The sequence below is a fragment of the Tyto alba genome, unplaced genomic scaffold (assembly GCF_018691265.1).
Source record: "Tyto alba isolate M040663 unplaced genomic scaffold, T.alba_DEE_v4.0 Super-Scaffold_18, whole genome shotgun sequence".
In the NCBI taxonomy this organism is placed as follows: domain Eukaryota; kingdom Metazoa; phylum Chordata; class Aves; order Strigiformes; family Tytonidae; genus Tyto; species Tyto alba.
This window is the reverse complement of record NW_024881280.1, coordinates 30090491-30110164: the sequence shown is the minus strand read 5'-3', so window position 1 is coordinate 30110164 and position 19674 is coordinate 30090491. Positions and strand designations below refer to the sequence as shown.

General features: G+C 38.9%; 1 protein-coding gene across 1 annotated transcript in view; it reads right to left on the bottom strand.

Annotated features, from left to right (window-relative positions):
- Positions 1–7445: 7445 nt before the first annotated feature.
- TDP1 (tyrosyl-DNA phosphodiesterase 1) overlaps positions 7446–19674 on the bottom strand; it is a 49880-nt gene continuing 37651 nt past the window's right edge. The window contains exons 15-16 of the mRNA XM_042791195.1: positions 19504–19618; positions 7446–7921 (exon numbers count right to left, since the gene is read on the bottom strand). Coding sequence (XP_042647129.1) covers positions 7848–7921; positions 19504–19618 — 189 coding nt within the window. The 3' untranslated portion in view covers positions 7446–7847. The remainder of the gene's footprint in view (positions 7922–19503; positions 19619–19674) is intronic.

Here is a 19674-nt window from a genome sequence, read left to right as displayed (position 1 = left end):
AGCCCCCCTTCAGCCCCTCCGCGCCCCGGCCCCGCGCCGGGCTCCCGTCTCCGCCGGTTTCATATCCCCCTTCCTTCCCCCGCCCCGAGCACGTCGGAACGGGGAGCAGGGACAGGCACCGCCAGGCGCCTCCTGCCTGCCGGGGGGGCGAGGCGGGACCGGCGGCGGCTCGTCCCGCCGCCCTCCCCCGCGGGGCCACCTCGGGGCCATGGCCGCCGGGGAGCTCCGGGCGGGCCGCGGCCCTGAGGGAAGCTGCCCTCGGTGCGAGGCCCCCCCGGTGCCCGGGGCAGGCCAGGGCGGCTGCCCCGCGGCCTTCGCCCCTCAGAGGGGCGCCCCACCCCCCCGCCCGCCGCCTTCCCGCCCGCTGAGGGCTGAGGGGCGCGTCCCCACCCCGGGGGAGCCGGCCTCCCGCAGAGACCCGGAGCACGGATCCACAGCTGGTGAGAGGCCCCTTCTATCAGAGCGGGAAAAATGACTCCCTGTTGCCAAAAGAGGGCACCTCTCTCTGCGGGTGCTGGGGTCTCGGCTGCCCGCTCGGCGAGTTGTTAGACCGCCGTCCTCCAGCGCTGGGCAGTCGGAGGGAAGTCGCGTGTGGAAGGCAGAGGCAGCTCTCCAACTGCAGCGGGGTTTAAAAACGCATTATTTTCACGGTCAAAGAGCTCTCGCTCCAAACCTTCCTGGAAAATCATTGTTACTGTAAAAAGAAGCCGCTGAACTCGGCAATATCTGGCAATCACTACAGTGCTGATTTCTACTTTAAAATACTTGGGGGCTAGAATTCAGCTCTCTTACATATTAGTAAATGAACACTCTTTCTTTCCAATGAAAGACAACCTACATATATTTTATTTTAGAAAGCAGGTTATTACTACAACATTTTTTTTTCCCTCCTATTAATTATGTTGCAGTTAAAATGCAATGGGAATGAACGCTAAGGTCTTATTAATTAGAAATCTCCCTGAGAACACTCACTGAGTGTAGGAATTACTGCTGGTCTCACAGCCTGAGGTGTGTTTGGTTTGAGCTCTGGGGGTGGACTGGGGCAGTTCTGTGCTGGTGTTGGGGAGAGGATCACCAAGTGCGTGGCAATGAATCTGCTTGGGCAGCAGGCACAGGGAGAAGCCAAGTCCCTTCCCCACATTTGCACAGTAATCCAACAGCCAAGGATGAATGGGACTCATGCTTCTTGGTTTTTTCCTATTTGTTGTTATTCGTAGGTGATACATAACGCATCATGTTGCAGGATTTTATTCCCTCTTCATTAGTTTTCAGCGTAGACTGACATACGGCAATTAAAATTAGCAGCAATGTTGGAAGACATTAAATAACCATAAAAGGAGGGAGATAAGGTGCCCGTCAAACTAACCAGACTCTGTGCCTAGTGCTAACGAAAATCACATACTTCCATAAAAAATGCTGGTGTATCTTTAAAATTATTGATTGTTCCTATTAGAGGGAAAAAAATCCCAACTATATTTCCCTGCTTTGCCAGTCTTTGCCAGCCCTAAAGAAGGTGGATCTGAATCAGTGCCCTCCCAGCCAGCAGAGGCAGCAGAACTGACTGAGCACCCTCAGTCCACGCTGAAGTCTCCATCCATCGAATTTGTTCTTGAGTGGCTTGGACTGGCATGGTGGGAAGCTAAGACCTTGTGAGTCCGAACTCTGAACACACTGCCATTAATCTCAGTACAGTCACTTGGAGCTAAATTATCAGGAAACGTGCTATGGCTGCCCTATGCCTCAGCATCACAAGCACACAGCTCCCTAGTATCTATGTGTGCAGGTATTTAATGACAAAAAGATTGGTGTTGATGAGGCTTAGCATGATTGTAAATAAGAGAAAAAAAAAAATCAATGTATTTACTAGTTCTGTTGATGATGTTAAATGATAACCCTGTAATTAAGAAAGCTACAGTCACTGAGTACCCTAATAACAATTACCAACAAATGTCTGGTCAAAACTGAGCTATTATTAATGCATCAGCAAATTACTTGAAAGACTTATGCAGAGATTTAGTTACTCTCTCTCACTGACAGTGTCAGTACTTTTTAATTAAACATCTCCTTTGGAAGTGATAGGCTGGTACATTTAACTGAACTGCAGTGCTTATCTTCAGAGAAGCTAGGGGAGAGCTGCAGTTTACTGCTGAGCAAATTTTATACATGATGAAACATTTTGCTAGGGAAGCAAGGAAATCAGCCTTCTATTACACTTGACGCTGAACAAAACTTCTTCTGGAACTTAACAACCTTGATGTTAACATACCAATTTGAAACAAAAATCCCCAAATGTCATGAACGTGTGACACACGGGGCATCTAGAGTAGACTAAACTTTTCAACATCCCTGTTACTTTGCTAAGAGTTTCAAAGACGTTACATCTGGGAGTAAGGAATAATAGAATCGTTTAGGTTGGAAAAGACTTTTAACATCATTGAGTCCAACTGTAAACCCAACACCGCCAAGCCCACCACCAAAACACGTCCCCAAGCGCCACACCTACAGATCTTTTAAATACCTCCAGGGATGGCGACTCAACCGCTTCCCTGGGCAGCCAGTTCTACTCCTTGACAACCCTTTCTCAGTGAAGAAATTTTTCCTAACACCCAGTCTAAACCTCCCCTGCCACAACCTGAGGCCATTTCCTCTCATCCTATCACTTGTTATTTGGAAAAAGAGACCAACACCCCCCCTGCTACAACCTCCTTGCAGGTAGATGTAGAGAGCGATCAGGTCTCCCCCCAGCCTCCTTGTCCCCAGGCTAAACACCCCCAGTTCCCTCAGCTGCTCCACATGAGACTTGTGCTCTAGACCCTTCACCAGCTTTGTTGCCCTTCTGTGGACGCGCTCCAGCACCTCAGTGTCTTTTTTTGTAGTGAGGGGCCCAAAACTGAGCACAGTGTTGGAGGTGCAGCCTCACCAATGCCGAGTACAGGGGGACGATCACGTCCCTAGTCCTGCTGGCCACACTATTGCTGATACAGGCCAGGATGCTGTTGGCCACCTTGGCACACTGCTGGCTCATATTCAGCCAGAATGTTGTTTCTTGCCTTTATCTACTCTACTCATCGCTCACAAAGCAGAAGATACTTAGCAGTAAAGACAGCTGAACCTGTTTATATAAAAGGGATTTTCAGGAATGAGAAATGCGATAACTTTTTCCAACTCTTTCATGTGAGTTACTAAAGTGTGGCTGATAATCATATTCCAGTCTTCTAGGGGAAGACAATATTTCATTTATACTCAGAGAATACCCTATAGGGGTATTTTTATTTGAAGATATTTGCAAATTAAATTTTACAACTAGGAAAGTGATGCAGAGATAGACTGGGCTTAAAGTCCCTACAAGGGACTCCTCAAGAACAACTTCTACTTTTGAAAGCCACTCTGCATTTGCATGTTGTTTATTTTACAGCATTTCAACGAGTAAGAGAAACACTTTTGGGCTGATAGCTTAGTTTTCCAAACTGCATAACAACCAACCACGATTCAGAGCTAAGTTTTTTCTTTGTTCACGCTTACTGGTACGAGAACTGTGTATGGGAGTGAGTTGCATGTTAAGGGAAAAACAGACACACGAATCAACTTGTGTAAAGTCAGAAAATGGAGTCAGAAAAAGAGTTAGTAAAGGAATCCAGGAGCCCCCTCACATTCCTCCGTTCTAAGCAATGGAAAATACTTTCAACTAAAGGCTAAACTTTTTACTCTGATTAATACAGTGGGGTCACTAATACCTTGAAAGCACTGCAGCAACATTTAGAAATCAGGAACTGAGAATTAGTTTAAATAGAGATAAAATTTTGATAAATGGAGAAGCATAAAAGCTAGTATATTACAAAAAGAAAAAAGACAAGGATATAAAGACGGTAGATTAACATAAGAACTTATTTCTCTGAACTTACATTCAGCCTGAGCTCATCTCTGAGCTCCTTTCAGCCTCCAGTACGTTTTGCTACGTTTCTTTTGTCCTCCAGGTTGCCAGTTACAGTTGTGCAAATTAAAAGAAACTCAGAGGTAAGAGAGAGGGAATGGTGTGACTACTGTCAGTGTTCAGCTAAAATTCTGACATCCTGGGTCACAGCAATTAATTCCACAGCTGTAAAATGTCAGCAACTTCATTGATGGGCAAAGAAATATCTAGGGGATTAGGTAGCACCTAGCATTATAAAGAACATTACATCTTCATGCTAGCTTTTTCAAATATACACACTGGGTAGCCAGAGTATGTCACAGTGAGTATCTACATACTACATTAATTTACTGATGTCAATATTCAGTTCTTGTTATCGCATCTCTATTAATTTTCATTTGCTTGGAAATTTTTGTGCAGTTATTTCTGTTACTGTGTTCCTATTTGTTTTCTGGAAGACAGGCTGGAATATCAAAGCCATAGAAAGCCTTAGCAGAAGAACATGTCATCAACTGTTGAAAAAAGCACATTGACACATTTCGGAAAGCCATCAAATGATACATCTGTAATACTGTTGCATGTTTGCACACCTAGCATGAAACAAAACACACGGTACCTTTTTACCTTCTGTGATGCTGGATTTAATCTCAAGTGCAGTGAAAAGGCTGTAGAAAGATCCCTGTATCATGGTCTTGAACAAACCAAAATTAGATCATTGCTTTACTATGTGACTCCAGTAAGAAACTGCACAATGTTATGCTCACCCTGACAGAAGATTTAACCTTTTCAGAATCACAAGCAACCACTAAGTTTCCTTCCTTGTCCCAGGAGGGAGCAAACTGGTATTATCCCATTATGTTGATGGCTACAGCAATGCAGCCCAGTCCCGCAGTGCCGTTGTGAAACCAAATTTCCAGTCGTTGACCTCGATCTCTCCTTCTGCCGGGTGCATGGCAGCTCTGCAGTTTGCTTCCCTTCCATGCACTGACCTCTCGGATGGATGGATGTAACACCACTATGGGACCTAGCACAGCTGGGGGTTAGCAGCCAGTTAAGCTTTTACAAAACATAACCAATTGCATTAGCCATGAAAATTTGCTAAGGCTTGATCAAATTCTTTTAGCCATTTAGGCACAGAAAAATGCACTACTTCCTTCTTTACAACCTAATTAGCAGCACTGCAGAAATGTATTGTTTGCACCAGCATGTACTGATATGCTTCAACAATAAATTCTTACACTGCTGTAATGGAAAGCACTTAATTTTGAAGGGATACCAGAACAGATTAATTCTCAGCAGTAACAAGAAAAATTAATCAGCAGTTTATTGAATAAAAAAGATGTTGTGCTGAATAACAATTACTTCTACAAATAATGCTATTACCTTTTTTTTTTTTTTTTTTTAATTTTTAAAAATAAAGGAGAAGCACACTGGTGTCAGACCTACATACCACTTTAAACAAAGATCCCAGAGTCAAATCCAGTTACCTGTCAGACATTCTGCTGTGTGTTGGACTAATTTGTCTCGTTTCTCCTCTTTATTCATAGTTCCGCTTCCCAAACATTAGGGCCTTGACACGAAAGAAAAAATGACTAGAGTGGGATGAAAAATTGAATTTCAAAATATTCCACACATGAAAAATTTTTAAATTTTATTCAGGCAGTTAAGAAATGTTCTTAAATCTGTCCTGGCCCCTAAGGGGCTGCATATTTAGAAAGCTGCTATTAAACAGCATTTTCTGGCCAAAAGTTTTGTCAAGAGCCTTCTGTCCAGCTCCAATATGCCACGAAGCCCAGCTGCGCTGGGGTTGCAGAGGACTGACTGCAAAAGACTGTTGTGCCACCCTGGCTTTTTAGTTATCTTCAGACAGTTTCTTCTTCAAAACAAATTTTCCTTGCCATTCGGGAAGAGCATTGTTTAAACAGTTAAAGCAGAACTATGTACCATAGCTATTTCAACGAAACTCAATCTTTGAGCCATCCGTTTGCCTCACACCACCCACTGTCCAGCAATCCAAACCCCCAGGTTTCACTCTTTCCCCCACCTCTGCCACCCAGCAGTGCCTTGCTTCCATGCTTATACCACACTCCAAGTTGCTTTGGGTCATAGCTCTGTGTCGGAATGATTTGCTGAATTTTCCTAGCAGAACTGATCACTTGGTTTATTTTTTCCCACCGACGGACTTTGAAATGATCTTCTGACACTGCACTAATCTGAGCCCTGGAGAGCTGAAGTTAAATCATGCCAAGTTCCTGGAAACTGAAAAATTCCAGCTGGAATTTAACCAGGAATGGCTCAGAGCTGGTCAAACTCTATGACAAAAATAGAAATACTCATATATGTGACATTAATAAATCACATTCTTCACAAATTAAGGCTAAATGTCCATTAATTGTTAGCTGACCTTCTAGAATTCTTAAATCTTTCCTCACATGAAGACATCTTCCTACTTAGAACTTCTCTAATTCTCACAGAATGAAAATAATTAAAATGAGAATACTCTGATAAAAAAGTATAACAGCTATGAAGTTACCTCAGTTTTTAGAGCACACTGCTTCATTTTCATGTTACCTTCCCTGTTCCCTGTCTTTTCAGGCTCATCAGGGACAGAATCGAGCAGTTTCCGCATGTAACAAACAATAAAGGTTCTGCACACAGAATCAAGGGAAGGTGAAAGCAGAGAGTAATCTCCCTACCTGTTCTGTGGACATCCCAGCAGCACTCCGACTTCTACTCAGCTCACATTATTGCAAAGTTCTCAAAACCAGACAGAGCAACAATAATGATCACTTGGCCTCTAAATTGCCAACACAAGCTAAGAAATGAGCAACCTAAAAACCTAAGTTCCCGGTATTTGCTGTGAAGAGCGAGTGTAAAATTCCTGTTATAGGCAAAGCTATCCCACTGGCTAGCTTCATTTATCTTTTGAATAAGAGATTATTGTACAATAATTTCCCCAACAATAACTCAAAGCCATAACCGTTCTGATTTGAAATATCATCTGGTAACTGCAACAGAGAACGTGAATGTAACTGGAGAGGGTAGAACAACAGGGAAAAGATACCAAAGATGAAAAAGCAGCAGTACTTCACAGAATCTCTCTATGGACTGGTCTGTGACACTATAGGAAAACAAAACCTCCTCATTAGGCAGATGCCAGGACATGGGGAACGACTGCAAAATGAATGAGGCAACACTGGAACAGCTACCCAGTCAGATTATTTGGGATCCAGAGGGAATTCTGAATGAAGTACCACACTATACTACAAGATTTCCAGGCTGCAGCACCAGCTGTTCATGCATCCCACAGCACTATTTAAGATTACTTTTCAGCACCCAAGCCAATCCACTTCAATTTAGTGTTTTGGACAGTATTTGGGTGTCTGCAAGGAGAAAAATAATAGAGGATTAGGAAATAACTGACAAGAAGCCAAAACAGTAAATATTAGAGCTTGCATTAGAAATGATAATTGCAAAGCAAAGTTTGAATGGAATTTGAAATGTACACACTTAGAAGATGATGAAACAAAGGATATATAAACAAGACTGACTTTATTTTTGTTTAAATTTTACATACAATAATGTTTATTCCAGCTACTGGGGCCAACGGACAGTCTCACAGAACAGTAGATTTTAAATTAATTATAGCTAAAAATGCAGAGAGAGTTTCCAATTACAGTCTACACTTGCTTTAATCTTGAAAAGCATATTGGAACCACAGGAAGAAAAAAGCATATAAAAAGATATTTAAAAATGCAGGTTCGTTTATCATAATGTGGTTATAGATTCTCCAAGAACGTCCCCATTATCAACATTTTAATGTTTCTCTCAACTACAGATTAGCCATTATAGCTTAAAAACCAGAAATAAGCAGTCTTGCAAATAGCACAGCAGGCTCAGTGTCAATAAGTGAAACATCACAGAATCCTGGAAACATTCACGATGGAACCCACATATTTCCATGTATATCAGGAGCGTCAGTGTAAGGAATATTCCAAATCCATGGTTGATCTGTAAACCAAAACAGAAACATGCTCATGACAAATTCAGTTAAGTGTAAAATTTTGATCCTCTTCCTCCCCTCCCTTTAGAGGAAGGTCAAAATTTGCACTAATTTTCACATAATCCTATGTGCAATTTTATTTTAATGAAAATTTTTATTCAGCTATTTTTTAAAATGGCAAGATTTTGTTTTCAAAAGACTCTGCTTTCCCACCAAGTATTATTTTAAATATAATCATCATAACCCAACATACTCCCCACCAGCTGTGAAAGAATTGTATTTCAGACAGTATACAAGGACAATGATGCAGCCAAATTTGGTTTGGCCCATAGGCAGCAAGTTTTGTGCTGTGTATCTCTTAACCCAATGGAATTATAAATAAGTGCTGTAACATATTAGTATTTTTCCAAAGGGACAGTAAGAATTCAGTATCTAATAATGACACTGACTAAGCTCTGAAATGTTCAAGTTCACACCTCACTTCTCCAAACATTGCATCTTTAGATGAGCAACAGGTTTGCAGCAGACAGTTCCCTCCCTCCACTTCTCAGAATACAGAAGCTGTTCCCACTCCCGGGAAGGAGAAACGGCAATGCAGAAGGACCCAACTGCTAGCTCTGCAACCTGCTCGAGGCTCTTCCTCCTACCACACACATGCAGAAAAACAGCTGGTCTATGAAGTCAAGCTATTATCATACTTCTTTCAGGCTACTCCTACTGAAATACAGAGAAAACTCCTTCAATCCTTCCAGTGATTTTTGTCAAATAAGAAGTTTCTATAAATCTAGCCTGCTTCTTTTCTCCATCTACAAAATGAGCCCTGAAGGAAGACGGTGACATTCATCTGTACAATGCATAGATTAAACTGAATTGTACTGAGGATGATGAGAGTAGTTCTTTTATCAAAACCAAGCTACTCATCTACATGATGTATATGTATACTTGCTAAAGAAGAGTGCTACATGTTTATCAACTGAAATTTTAGATAAGCTGTTGATTGTTATTACAGTTGTCCAATTTACACATTTACAGGATCCAAAGCCAGCTCTCACAATATATGAAGTGAGAATTACTGCAGCAAGAAGAGAATAAGAAAGTGACAGAAGCAGGTATGAAGGGATGTATAAATTACACAACAGCACACTGTGACAAGTACCACGCCAATTAAACATGGGGCAGGGAGAGCATTCCTACCAAGTACACATTACTACTTATTATGAGTGTGCCTTTAATTCTAGTACTGTAGTTCTGTATGTTGAAGTGCAACATATCCCAGATATGCAAATATTTTACAAAAGTATCTATTTACAGTAGTAAGAGTAATGGAAAATGCTTTAAGTTACAACAAAGCTGAATCTGCTTGACTTGAAAAAAAGATTTTATGTTTAGAGTTTATGAAGACTGACTGGGATGTTACAAATCACGAGAATGTGATCACCAGAGAAAGAACTGCCTGTACAATAAATACCAACTTTCACATAATGTTTTTGTAAGAGGGAAGTAAAAGCAAACATCCATGTCTTCCCCTGATTTTAAATCATGATATAGCTTCTAGGTGGAAGCAGCAGTTGGCTAGCTTTTGGTTACAGTGAAGAGGTGATTTCCAAGCACGAAAAAATAAAAGGCATTGGAAACAAGAAGAAACTATACCACTTCATTCAGCGCACTGCTAAAATACATCTCTACGTTTCTGGGTCAACTGCAGGGTATCTAGGCTTTGAGTGATCTCTCTTTTTTTTTTTTTTTTTTTGAAAGTAGCACCATTACTTCCCTTAGCTTCTTTTGTCAGTCTCCTGCTTGACAGCCATGTGTATGTACCTTTCGCATTTTAGGTGAATACCTTACTACACAGTAAACTTTAACAGTTACAAGAACGGGTACAGAATAAAGCAAGTGTTGGAAAAAGCATCGAGGATTTCAAGTATACATTCAGATTTGATCACTGACCTCTACCTATGCCATCAGAATAAATCCAGTCCCACTCAAGCACTGGAATCTGTCACTTGGAGTACATTATGCATCTTTGCTACCATCTGCAGTTACTGTTTAAGTCAGCAAAACATACAGGCAGTGGAAGACTCAGATGTACAGAAATAACTTCAGGCACCCCTTAAAGCACTCTGAGAAGCTTCAATACCTATTTTAGTTTTCTTCTATTGTGGCTATCTTAATAAAATTTTCTTAAGGTAGCTGTTAATGTATTTGGAACTTTGTTCTATTAATGGGATGCTGTTGGTTTTATAAAACACCTGGTACTATTTTAATAAACTATATGTAACACTACTGCTGAAGCAAAATCAGTTATTTTTAAAATGTCAGATCTAATTTAAAATTATCACTTTTAATAGGAGCTATAGCAAGAGAAAGACAATGACTGTGTACAAATACTGTATGCCTGTAGCTGCTTACTGTTGCACACTAAAATGATTGCCCAACTTTTGAAAGTTAAATCCTTAGATCTTCTGTGAAAAAAAAAAAAAAAAAAAAGGTTAACTGTTCCCTATTTGGAGCCCCACTACATATATATTTTTAAAGCGTGCTCAACATACCTACCTTCCACACCTTTCAAGTTCAGTTCTTCATTTCTGGTACCCTAATTTTGTCTCAACTACACCTTACCAGAATTAGTGTTATCTAGTGACCCAGTACCACTGATTCCTTCTTGCCTGATTTACAAGCAGCAGAACTCTAGCTCTAGTTAGCACACAGTAAAATGAACGTGGCCATTCCTACTCCACTGCAACTTTAAGATTATCCGAAATCTCAGACAAAGCGATATTTCAGTTATACTCAGGCAGACTTTTGAAGATTCTCTCACAACTGAATAGACTATCACATTTCATTTAAAGATAGAAGCTCTAGAGAACAAGACCAGATTTTTCAAGTTCACATGATTAATCTCTCAAAGAATCCCCCATATTTTCAGATCATGTTACAGAACATGAAATCATGAGCTGACAATGGTACAAGGAGGTTATTTTGCAAATTAAAAAAAATAACATTTTACAAAAGCAGTATATGGTGTAGATCAAAAACATGCCAGCAAGCCATCTCAAAACTTCATGTTCTCCTAAGTGTGACAGATGGCAGTATGGTATGTATAGCCAAACCCAGAAAAGTCTGTGAATTACAGGAACATGCAAATGAATAATAAAGTATAAAATACAATTAAAGTATCTTTGTGATCCTCTTCCTACAGCTGAAAATACAAGTGTCTTCTGCAGCGTGAGTAGAGATCTGGATGAGAGCTATTCCTGAGTGATTTCTAAATAAAGAGACTGGATTTTTACATTATCTTTCACAATATTTCATGAGTCCTCCAACTGAAAAAATGTAGCTTTGAAGTAGTAAGTGTTCACATATATAGAAAGGTTACTCACAAATAACCAGAGTTCAAGTCATTCTACATATACATTCTAATGCAGCAAACTTCCTCCCTACTGCATGAGGCTGCAAAGTTCTCCCTTTCAGCATTTGCAGAAGGTGCACGCTCTACTTCAGTCTCTTTTCTCCCCTCCCTTTAGATGAGTATGGTATTGAAAAAGGAACTCATCTTGTTCCTCTCAATGCAAAAATCATACCTGAAAGATCTCAAGAAGGAGGAAAGGCAGACAGGGTACAGATGTGGGATTTACAATAATATTCACAAACCAAGGAATAATTCCTGAAGGCCAGGACAACGAACACCCATTGTGGAAAAAAAAAAAACAAATAAAAAAGAAAACAAAACCCAGTACTGCAGTTTATAAGAAGGATTTTCTTTGTTTCTCAAAGTGATGATGTGATGAGAAAGAAGTCCTTTGCACTTCTCCAAGGCCTTTCCTGAGTGGTTCTAAAAAAACCCCTGGACGTACTTATGTATTAAAGTTTCAAGTTCCTCCCATACAGCAGATGATCTCCTCAGCCATTAAACTGTGTAATATCTAAATCACAAATTAAGTGATATTCCTCAACTACAGCAAGCAGCTTGTACCTTTTCCCATGCAAAGGTACAAAAAAACCCCCTAGGGCTGTATCTCTATGTAATGTAAGTCTGTTTTAAGAAACTTCTCAATAAGATGAACAAAAGTGGTAGGGGAATCAGTCCTCAAGCACTTTAAATGAAATACAGTGCTTTCAGGAGAGGATCAGGTCAACTTGTATTGGTAAGAGGTAATAGCAACATTGCAACTGAGATGTGTCAATGGAGATCAGTGAGAAGGTAATATTATGCAATAAAATAGCAGTACTTATCTAAAAGATTCTAGAGGGAAATAAAAATTTAAGTATTATCAAAGGCAATAATAAATTTTATTTATAAAGGTATCTTGCTAAGTAAGATTTGCTGTTGTGTGCATGTCTCCCAAATACCAGACTGGATCATTTTCTGTTTTCCTTCCGAGGAACTCTCAGATTATATTGCTGGTCTATAGTTTTCTTTTATCTAGGTATCATTTATACATTCCGTTTTGTCATATCTTTTTTTGTTATTACAGCCTGAATCTGTTCATTAACAACAGAGGAGTTCAGGAGATTGTTGTACCTATAGAGTTTATCCGTCAAGATATTAAGTAGTACTGTCAGCTACCAGATAATTTTATTTTTAAAAAATGCTTCAGATGTTTTGCCCTGCATATACATCTGCTGCCCACATACAGCCTTCTGCTGTTCAGCTGACTGCTGGAGGTCAACAACTGCAATTGCTCAAATCAGCAATTTGCAAAGAATTCATAATGTACATGTTGCACACAACAAATGTTATCTGCTAAAAATTAATGAGGTCCTTTGTCACTTTGGAGTAGGAATGATCTTAATCTTTATTTTAAAACTGCCAGATGTAAAACGTGCGTGTTATTCCCTGCAGCAATAGAAAGATGCAAGCTATGTATATCATGCACAATAAAACTGTGTTGTACTGGTAATTTGAAAAAACGAGGAAGAAATAGCCTAAAGGAAAAATGCCCAAGTAAAAGTTCTCTGTGCAACCTTAACCCTGATCCATTAAGATGACATATTGTTACATTTCCTCAGACTTCAACTACAAATACTGCACTCTGCACAAGATGGATGAAATCATATGTAAGTTCAACAACTAGACTGGGCATCACACATCTATCTTGAAAAAGAATAACCAAAATAGAGTGCTTTTTTAAATTCTTGGGTTGACCAACTATTGAAGCAAAATATTGACCATCTGGTGAATCTACCGTCTCATGATGATGCTCTCAACTAATGATCTGAAGCGTATTTTGGAGGATTCCTCTTAACCAAACACAAGCTTTGAGCTCAAAGAAATTGCCTACTACCATGTGGCAAATCAGATCAGACAACCCAGTGGCTTCTTCTGGTCTTCCAGTCTCTATGCCTATTAAAAACAACACATAGAAGTGAACAAATTAAATGATGACTCTGCAACTCAAGTTTTCCCTCATATGAAGTGTTAATTTCTTCACGGTCATTATAAAAAGCTTGAAGAAAAACAGGCTTTGCTGTGTACTCAAATGTTACACTTGGACTCTGGAAGGCCATCTGGGAAAGCATCTGGTGTCAAGCTGTCTTAAGAGAGCTTCAATTTCAAATTGCAGGTTTACCAGCTGATAATAATGCTTCTGGTTCCACCTAGGAATGAAATGGATGCCAACACAGACTGAGATTGGTTCCAGCCCCTGTTCCCTGCCACCTGCACCGGTACATGACCTACAATGACAATGTACACTTGACGCTTGAAAAAACTGAAAACTTCTAAACATATTCAGATTTACATTTGCCATTGCTCTGAGTGTTAAGTAAGTGAAATGTTTTCTATTTAATATATTACTATCACTAGAAACAGGACTAGCTTTCACTTGTCATCTTCTCGTAAGAATGGATGTTCTCTTAGAGTTTGTACAACATTAAGCATACTAAGAGAACTGGGAAAATCTCTAAAAATTCATAAAGGGTGCTAGCAGTCGACTTCTTTCAAACTCTAGAAAGTACCCAGGCTGCATGTAGTTATGCAATATAAATAAAAAAAAAAAAGGAGGTAATGGAAAAATTTGAATGACTTCCCCAGAAGTCTTCCTTCTTAACTTCAAAAATATTTTTAATGACTTGACAGAGAAAGCGGAGAATTCTATAACTTTGGACAAAAAACAAAGGTGGGAGAAAGGTAGAGACCATGTACAGTGATATTTTCCCAGAACTTATCTGACCTGAGGATACAGCAGGTACCTGTAAGGGAGCTCAGAGTAATAAAGGATTCATAAAAGATTTCTCTAGCTTAGCTGGACAAAACACTGATCTCTTTTTTTTAGGCACTGTCACTAACACAAGGCAGGATAAATGTAAATTATCCCCATCCTTTAAATAATAGGATAAACACAAGTACCTAAACCTACGAGTGCTGGAGGCAAATACGCCATGAAGCTTTTTTTGTTTTTATCCAACACAATAGCAGTTGATGTGTAATAAAGGAGATTAAATGTTACTAGTTTTCCAAAATCGCTACAAATATTTACCAAATGTAATTTCACCATACTCCCAATTTCCATTCATTGAAAACTAGACAAAATATCAAGCACCGAATATCAGAAGTTACAAGGAAAAGGTCAATTTGCTCTTCCACATAAAGTGTGGCAATGCAGCATTGAACAGTGAGCAGGGAGAGAACTGTTCCTTGTGAGACATCTTACAGATCCTTTTGTGCATCCTTAAGAAAATGCAAATCACAGCTGTCAGAGATTGAAAACCTCAGCTAAAGAACTAATGAATTGTTAAGTGGACTGTTCATTTCTCCACAATGCTTCAATTTGCATTAAAGCAAATTTCCATCTCATTTGCCCAACATTCTTTCAGCATGAGATTTGACAGCTTTAGCCCCCAGTTACCAAATGTAAAGTAGATTTTCCTGATAGAAAATAATGAAATACATTTTAATATGTTTTTACAAATTACTCGAATGGCTCAGGAAAGAAATCTTCAACAAAGAGCAAAATAACCAATGCAATTCATATAATTGGCATATATAGAGAATACTGTGTAGTTTCACTCTAATTTTACATTAATCTGAACTGAGCTGGAACCTGTCTTATTTTCTTGTATATACATATAATTTCTGTACATTATTAGTCAATTGAACAGCCAGTTTCTTTCCTTGATTAAATACATAGGCTGAAGAGAAAATTGAATAAGTAACTTTATCAGAAATTACTTATCCCCCTACTTTATGGGGTTCTCTTCGGGATGGTTTAAGCAGTTCCAGAGCATTTTGAACTCAGAGCTCAGAAAAAGCTTATATAAATTCTTGCATTTTAACCGAGTCACAACTCAAAGAACTGCTGATAAATATATTTTTAGCTCATCCCCTTTTCAGTAGCACTGAAAGAGAGTTCTGTAACAAGTGCATGAGATTAATACAGCTGAAATCTGTCAGAATAATAATGCAGAGAGATATTTCAAAAATGTTTCACCTGCTGAGGTTTCCCTAAAAATCAGAAAACAGAGCCAATTAAGCAGAATTCTAATCACACTTAAATGTGACTAGAAAGTTAAAGACATGTAAACTTTATCTGCTTTTTTTTCTTATAATACAACAACAATATGGTTTACAATACATGGAAACAGACTCATTGATTTATTGAGCTAATCAATCACATAATCATTACTTTCTGACAATTTTTAGGTCCAAAAATATTTTTTTCAAGCATTATAGTGTGGTTTGTTGGTGGCTTTTTTTGTTTGTTTGGGTTTTTTGTTTTGTTTTCAAATCATCCTGTGTAGTTAAAACAAGCTACTTGACATAAAAATATTTCTGGTATGATTTCTCTCACAGAAATCTTACGAAGTCCTCATCTCAACTTGAAGTGACTATGCTGCCACCAGCTATGGTTTGACACCCAGTTAAATTTGATTATTTGTTCCTTTCAGGAAGATCAAATGACTCTGGTTGGCACAAAGAGCTGGAGTTTACCTGTCCACGTATTGTAAAATGTGGATCTGTGCAAGTTTGAAATACAGCTGAAAACTAAATGAAAGCAATGGGGAAAATTTAAGTATGTTATATGTCACAGAGGTGATATATCATAATTACCTTACCAGTGACATCTTAAAGCACATCAATACATCCTTCAGTGACTACTGCTTAGTCCATGATTATGTTTCAGTGAAGGATAATCCATCTCTCTGGGAGAGAAAAACAGTGCAAACCCAAGAAGTTACCTGCCTCACAAAGATCTCAATTTATACACTTTACAAATCTTTGGAAGGAGAGGAGGAAGAAGGTCTTCATGACTGTTTCTCCACGAGATCCGATTTTTCTGTTTTGCCAAAACTTGAGTTTTAGAATGAAACCTACTGACTAATAATGAAAACCAGGAAAAGGTGGACGAGTCTTCTGTATTTTTTCCCTCCCTGTCATATGGGGTGAGAGGAAATTAGGACAGGGACCAAATTATTTCATTACTATTGAACTTAATGGACTTTAAAAGACTGTGGATCAACCTCATGAATTATTATGGCTGAAACCAGACAGATGATTTACATCATTTACTGATGAGTTTATCATTTTATGTCCTGAGGTGTATTTTATTGCTTTTCAAGATGCATTTACTTCACTGTAACAGTTTTTACACTGGAAGTCCAGCCCCGTCTGATAAACATCAATTAATATGATAGCCATTTTGACAGAATAACAAAGAATATCTGCAATTAATTTAAATTATATTATTACATTATATTTAATAAGTACAGAAAAACCCCAATGTATTTTGGTATACCTATCTTCTACTTAGAAGTTTACAAGGCAAATGTACGGCCCTACTCCTGACCATCCGTTCACTATTCTGCCTGCTTCTCCTCCTTCCTGCTCCTGATAGGATTTTTCTGATTGTATGAAAGTGATGCGTACTTTCTTTTCCCATGGTTAGAGAATCTGAGTTCATGGAAATCCCCCAGAGCCTTTTCTCCTTCAATTATAGGGATCAGTCAATATGGTTTCTTTATGGAAAGGATAATTACTGGCATTTCTGCTTCTCAAGACTTCATTAAAATAAATCTATTTATATCACTCTTCAGAGACTTTGGGAGTTGATAAATGTATTGTTAAGGACATATTTTCTGAGTCCATCCCATAACATGGGAATTCTTTAAACATTTTTTTCACCAGGAGTCTGAGGAACTGAAATAGAATACTCAGGAAAGAGATGTGAAAAGGCACAGGCAGCTGACTTTGCTCCCATTGCCAAAGCCTAGCCAACTTGAATTCTGACATCTGTTCATATCACGGGAGAAAGCTGAGACCCAGAAGCTAAACTACAGACAAACGAGCTCTATACAGAAATCAGCTTTCTGTGAAAAAAAGTGATTTGGAAAGAAAATCTTTATATTTAGTTGAAATATGTATAAAACTCACTGACACAGTAGGTTAAATGCAAGAATCAAAACAAGAATATAAATTACACAACTACATTTTTGAACAAGACAGTATACGTAACACATTTGAGAATACACATGGATAATGATTTTTCATATTTTGTTTTAAAATTTCCAAAAATTTATGACCTTACAGAAAAGCCTTAAAAAAAAAAACAGTTAAAGGATTGGCTAACAAGTGGACTGTGCATGTGCATACGTGTCCCAGAGTAAAACAGTTATTTGTAGTATATTCTTCCCCCCAAAACATTAATAGTACTTACATGGACAGCATGTTTTACACTAAATAAAAGAATATAATAGATTGTATTATCATTTCTACAGCGCCAGTAATTTTTCTCTGGGAAAACTGAAATACCTAAAAGAATTCCTAAATGGTAGGTACTAAGCTCTTAAAGCAGAAAACCCGTCTTTTCAAGTTACAAAGGTAACACGCATCATATTGAACAGGTGAATGCCTGGCTGTGTAGCTGGTGCCATACTCAAAGTTTTGGCTTTTCTGATCACAGATCTACCGGTGAGAAGCCAGGTTTGTTGGGAGCTGATTGCATTCATTTGACCAACTGGGACAAGAGCCTCCTTGCAAACAAGCTGGCCAGACTTATAAAGTAGGGCTTTAATCTAGACTAAGTGGTGGAAGGGGATGGCATTTTGAGCAACACAGAAGAGTCAGGGGCTGCTGATGCATTAGGAACTAAAATGAAACACCTGTGAAACGCTGCACAGGAATTAGGACTTATTCCTCCAAAAAGGTGACGTGGTCAACAGCCAAGCTAAAGTGCCTCTATACCAATACACACAGCACGCTAACAAACGGGAGCTGGAAGCCACTGTGCAGCTAGAAAGCTGTGATCTGACTGGTATCACTGAAGCTGGGTGGGATGAACCACATGAGTGGAGCACTGCAATCGATGGCTATAAACTGTTCAGAAGGGACGGGCAAGGAAGAAAGTGGGGGGGAATGTGTGTTTGCCCTCTATGTAAAAGAAAGTAGATTGACTGTACAGAGCTGTGTTTGAAAAACAGCGATGAACATGTTAAGAGTTTATGGGTGAAAAATCAGAGGTCAAGCCAACAAAGGAAACCTCATGGTTGGTGTTTACTACAGGCTGCCTGATCAAGAGGATGCTGCTGAAGCATTCTTTCCTCAACTACAGAAAGCATCACGCTGCCAAGCTCTGATCCTGCTGGGGGATTTAATTCACCCTGAAATGACGCATCTTTACTTTTATTTACTGTGTAAGACTGTGTAAATCTATTTACTTCTTAGCTTTTAAACATTCTTTCTCCCCACATCATTCATTAGTTCAAAAATCTACAAAAATATTTGAGTTCCAATAAGCACTGCTATTTTTCCTGAACTCTTTGTTACTCTCTTATTTCAAGCTTTGCTGTAGATGATATCTTTTTTTAGGTCATGGTTTCTCAAAAAAGTAAGTCAGTTCCAATCTTTTTTGTATTAATTTTAAGAATAAAAATATAAAAATTCACTCTTCTTAAATATTGCAGACGTGCATCAACATTATTCTCATTGTATTTTTAGGTTTTTGAGCCATCATCACCCCATAGCAGGACTTACTTATCACCTTTCTGATTTGCATGTTCTAGAGACAGAAATGGAGAAGGTTGCAATTTTGTCAATCTCTTCAAGTGTTAGGAAATATATCCCTTCCATCCCTCCAAGGAGGATTCCAATACAGATCTTCAAGAAAACAAAGTCTGAAACTATGAAATATAGAATGGACCAAAACCAGCTCTTCTCTCTTCTGACTTGCAGCTATTCTTTCACATTTGCTCTATGGTATTTCTTTCACACCCCACTTCCAGAGGACTGTTTTTAACTCACACCTGCTCTCTTCCAAACATTCCTCTTTCAACACTCCTGCCCCCATTAGTTCTGCAGAAAAGCATTTTTATAAAGACTATCTATTTTCCTAATTCATACAAGAATCCCAGAAGAGGAAGGAAAAAATATTTAGGTTGTTGATTTAAAACTTAAACAACAATAAAGTTACAACCAAAATACTCTGTAGTTGCTTCCTTTGAAGCCGCAAGCAGAACGTGGGACTGATACAATCTCAAGTGCAGTCATGCCACAAAATAAAGCTTTGGAACATAGCAGGATTCAGATGACTCAGCTACTCAAATTACTTTGCTCTATATATAATACACCTACTTTTCTTCGGAAGTCACACCTTACCTTTGCTTCCATACTGTTCTGGTGGCAGGTCATAAGGTACAGGAAAGTATGTTGCTGAATCATTACTTTCTGAAAGCATATTCCTTCTCACACGAAAGTAACCTTTGTCCAATCCCTATGAAGGAAGGGAAACATACCAAAGACTTAGATTTTTGGAAAAAGACAAACCTA